This window comes from Pterocles gutturalis, unplaced genomic scaffold (assembly GCF_000699245.1).
Source record: "Pterocles gutturalis isolate BGI_N339 unplaced genomic scaffold, ASM69924v1 scaffold15526, whole genome shotgun sequence".
NCBI lineage: Eukaryota > Metazoa > Chordata > Aves > Pterocliformes > Pteroclidae > Pterocles > Pterocles gutturalis.
Genome location: NW_010105724.1, coordinates 257 through 5103, shown reverse-complemented (window position 1 = coordinate 5103; position 4847 = coordinate 257). Strand labels below are relative to the sequence as shown.

Genomic DNA, 4847 nt, shown 5'->3' with positions numbered 1-4847 from the left:
ATTTATTTATATATTGAATACACAGGAGACTGATGTGCAAAAACTACAGGAAAAACTGAATAGTGGTCACATAGAAGAAGTCATTCTACAGGTAAGGTGGGGAAATTTAAGGTTAGGTACGAAAGGGAGCAGTGGTTTTCAGTGTTCCTTTGGCTGAGCTGCCACTCAGAAAATCAGCAGTTTTCCATATATTCCTTTACTGCAAAACAAACAATCAAACAAAAAAAAAAGTCTGAAGATTGTCATGTAGTGATTGGGATAATCATGGTAAAACCCAACACAATTAACACGTTGGCTGTATTATGCTTACGTATATTCTATGTATACAGAATCTAAACCAGTGGAAAGGGCAGAAGGTGATTGAATAATATTTGGGGATAAGACAAATAGACTGGAAAATATCATGAAGTTGTCAGTGGGAATGACTGACTCTTTGGGTATTTGGAGGTGATTCAATATGTTTTTTAAAAACAAAGACCAAAACCCCCGAAACACCCAGTTCCTTTTGATATTTATAGATGAAATTTGTGGTAGTCCCTGACCATAATAGGTAGTGACATCACCGAGATAACAAACTGAAATAGAGGTAATTTGATACTTCGGCAATTGTACAGAATTTAAGAATTTATGTATGGTGTTTATTAACAGGCTGAAAATGAGCTTTCCCTGGCAAGAAAAATGATACAGTGGAAACCATGGGAGCCTTTAGTTGAAGAACCTCCTTCTGACCAGTGGAGATGGCCAATATAATTTTCAAAATGGTGTAACCTCTTGAAAGTAAAAAAAAAAAAGTTAATTATTAATCTGTTGTTACTGACAGTTGTCTTTAAATTAAAGATAATAACTTCATAAAAATACGTTTTGTCCTAATGTCCATTTATTTTTAGCAATCTAAAGACTGCTTCCAATTTCTTGCAAAAATAGCTGTAAGAAAATTATTTTCAGCTGCTGTACAACCTTTGGTTTATTTCCTTCTGTGATTTATTATTAACGGAATATTTGTGCCCCATTCTGGGTTATTTTTTAAATCTGTATTTGTATGTTAACAAACACAGATACTGTAGGCCATTTGAAATCAAAGTTCTAGAAAAGTACGATCCCACCGTTCTCCCACCTTTGGTTCTGTATTTTTGCCAGCCACTCACAGTCTTTACGACCATGCAGATACTGAGATCAGGTGTCTGATGTAATGAAAATCAGGCTTACCAAAAATAAAAGTTTTTTAGGTTTCAGCTGAATCACTGTCTTGAACTGGCTGACTTCACTACCCACATAAACACTAATTCTGAGTCGGGAAGCACTGGGAAGACCCAGGATTGGAGGGGTCAGAGTGAAAAGGAAGATTACCCTTTCAGGTGACAGTAGGAATAGGTTGCTTGCTTAGCAGGTAGGTTACCATACTTGGCATAATAACATGCAGCACAGACTTTAGTATTGGGGTCTTACAAAGGCTTTGTGTATAAACACATGTACTTTATAGATTTATTTGTATATTGTTGATTCAGACCTTGAATATTAATTAGTAATATGAAAAATATAGTGGATCTTTCTTGACACATCTGGCTTGGTTCTTTCAAACATTTAAATGGAAACAGTGACAGCTTCTTCTGAAAACTTTTTTCTTTACAGATTTAAACTTACAAGCCCCAACTGAAATATCCAAACTAGGTCTAAGGATTCGGTGTGAGCTTGCCTTTATTCGCATTTTTTCAGTACCATTATCACAGAATCATCGAATGGTTCGGGTTGGAAGGGACCTTCAAGATCATCGAGTTCCAACCCCCCTGCCACGGGCAGGGACACCTTCCACTAGACCAGGTTGCTCAAAGCCTCATCCAGCCTGGCCTTGAACACCTCCAGGGATGGGGCATCCACAGCTTCCCTGGGCAACCTGTTCCAGTGCCTCACCACCCTCACAGGAAAAAAATCTATTGCAAGTTTAAAGGTGAGAATATAGCTGTACGACAAAAATCTGAAGTTTGTAAACGTTGATGTAGTGCCACTGCACTATATTACATTACGTACTTTGTCATAGCTGTTTTTTCATGTAAGCTGTAAGTTTACCTCTCACAATATTATTATTAATGATTAATGATTAATGACATCTTTATATAATGCTTCATACAATCAAGGTATTAGGGGAGTAGGACAGAAGAGAAAAATTAGTGAGCATAGCTAGTGTATTGAGTCTAGCAACTATTTTCACTGCATTCTTTAGTATTGGGTTTTTTTCAACTATTATTACTGTAATTACAGAAACTTGCCTTTGAAAATTGAAAAAGTGGAAAAAAATTTGCTTCATTTTTCAGTCTTGAGAAAGATACAAACTGATCTCTGATAAATCCACTAGATGGCATTCGAGAAGAGGACTTTGCTGAAGTTGACAAACAGTTTTCACTTGAGAAATATTCAAGGGTTATAAACTTGAATGAGGGTGAAGGATGTTAGATGAGAAACGAAGATGAATGGTTTTAGGTAGAAAATATTGAGCTGATGTGAGAGGAAGCAAAATAAAAAATATAAAAACCTAGTCTAGTATGAGTGATATTGGCATGCAATTCTTGAGCAGGGAAGAAAAAAGTAGCCAGAATATGGTGACTGCTATTGGAATTCTTTCTACTCTTTCATAACAGCAGCATTAGGTGAACTCTCATTTGGCTCGTTATTTTCTCCACTTCTAAAGCCCTGTTTGTCATGTGCCTTACAATGGCTCTCCTATAAGCTCGAGTTGTGTTGCGAGTGAGAGGATGTCTCTCTTTCTTGGCCCGTTGCTGCTGAAACTTGGTATCTGGTCAAAAGTGGACTCGCATCATCCCCCTTGCACAAGTATGTTCTCAGTGCAGACCCTAATATAAGTTGTTTACTACCTTGAGGGGATATTTTTTTGAAAAGCTATATTTCCTAATTTATATTCTCAGTGATTTTTCTGGTCTGTGTTTCTTTCATGTGACTCAAAATAGGATAATTTTCTAAATCTTTCCAAAACACTGGAATTAATTAGGAATTTAAGAATCAACTAACTTGAGTCTTTTTAAAAAGGTTCTACTGAAGCCAACTCTAGGAATCATTAACAAGGATTTTTCAGCTTTCTGAGTTTATAAAATTCTCAGAACATGTTATGATTTATTTTAATTATTTTATCATTAGTTAAATTTGGTTTCATTATCTTAGCATAAATTTAATTTCTGCTACATGGGATTACTAAACTAGTATTATGCTGTAGCATCAACTTTAAGTAACAGTTACTGAGAACGAAGGGAGGAAAGAAAATAGCTTGCACTTTTGAGGTGTAATGGTGTATGCCTTTTTGTACAGTGTTGTGTAGTTCACATCATCCTTATTCCTGGGTAATTTAAAAATACATTTTTGAAGATAAGAGAAACAGTAATTTTTACCTGGCTATTAACTCTGCAACTATATATCTGATATTTAAATCCACACTTCAGCAACAAAATGGTACACACATATTTTACAGGCAAGAGAGAACCTATATTAGGAGTGCTGTGTTGTAAATTAAGATGAATATGCTAGCAAGGCATAATTTGGAGACTCTGGTGATTTTGCTTGATTTTTATTCATTAACTATGTTGGAAATACATGATGATGCAAAAGATTTTATCATTATATGCTGTAATATGGTAAGGTAAATCACTGGAAGCCTTAGAATTAACAAACTTTAGATCTTTTTAAAACACTTTGACATTGTCTGATTGAAGTCATTATGCAAGTGAAAACCGCCCTATCTGCAAGGATGGAACCTAACAGAGACAGAGCCCCTTAAACCAGAAAAACAACGTTTGGATTGCTGTCTAGCAGCAGCAGCACTGAGGTTTTTGTTATTCCTAAGGTACTCTCTGTGCTACTTTATCTATTTTGAGTAGCTGTGTTCTGAAGAGGACAGCATTTTCAACTTTGACATAATCTCTGATTGTGTTCAAAGGGAAAAGAGTGTAAGCTGTTTGTTTTTTATTTACAGCGTATGTGCTATTTCATTAGAAAAAAATGAAAAGTCATCTTACAAACTGAAAGCGAGTTGTAATGTTTAATCAAGTTGACTATATAATAGTGACAAAGTGACACAAAATGATATAGCATCTATGGAGTTACTGCTGGTTCTGTTCTACCCAGAGTTCAAGTTCAGTCCAGGTTTTAGAAAAAAGAGGACTAACAGTAGTAGTGGGAAGTTTCTGTCCTCCTTTTGATGGGAAGCAGGTCCATGCTCACATGCCTGTCAAACATGGTAACAGTCATAATAGCATAGTGTTATTGAGTATGGATAAAATTTCAATGCCTGCTGAAATAGAGCTTGTTTCGGGATTCTCTGAAAGTTGTGACACAGAGCTGTATATTTTGCCTCTAAAATGGTTCTGTGAAGTTAGTGTGGTCGCAGTTTTCCTCTAGTGTGCTGAAACGTAAGAGTTGTCTCAGAAATCCCACATCAAACACCAGGAAATTCAGTTTCATATGGTTTTAATTCTGGTCTAAGTGTCTTAATTTCCACTCTGCAGCCTCAGTCCACACGGCAGAACCACAGACCTTCCAGGGCAGTGTGACCCTGTGGCTGAGCACATCACACAGGTCAGTGCTGACACACAGCTAGGAAACCATGGTCCGTAGAGCAAGGGCTGTGAACGTCCAAACACCAACTTGGCATAATATCCAGGAAACAGTTTTGGGTACTAGCACCATTTCTGCTACTATCTACCGTATCAATTGAAAGGAAAAAATGGTGGTTTCTTACATTAATGCCCCTATGAATCGACAACTTCATCTTCACCTTGCTCTGGGCCACAACCCAGGCTGTGGCAATTGCCTAACGCTGCTGTTCCAGCACCGTGTGAGGCCGA

General features: G+C 36.9%; 1 protein-coding gene across 1 annotated transcript; it reads left to right on the top strand.

The window, feature by feature from the left end:
• Window positions 1-13: 13 nt before the first annotated feature.
• NDUFA5 (NADH dehydrogenase (ubiquinone) 1 alpha subcomplex, 5) lies at window positions 14-750 on the top strand (the record flags this gene model as incomplete). The annotated part of the gene is made up of 2 exons (XM_010087513.1): window positions 14-91; window positions 649-750. Coding segments are annotated over 2 exons (180 nt in total), but the record flags the coding sequence as incomplete, so codon positions are not given.
• Between the last annotated feature and the right edge of the window lie 4097 nt (window positions 751-4847).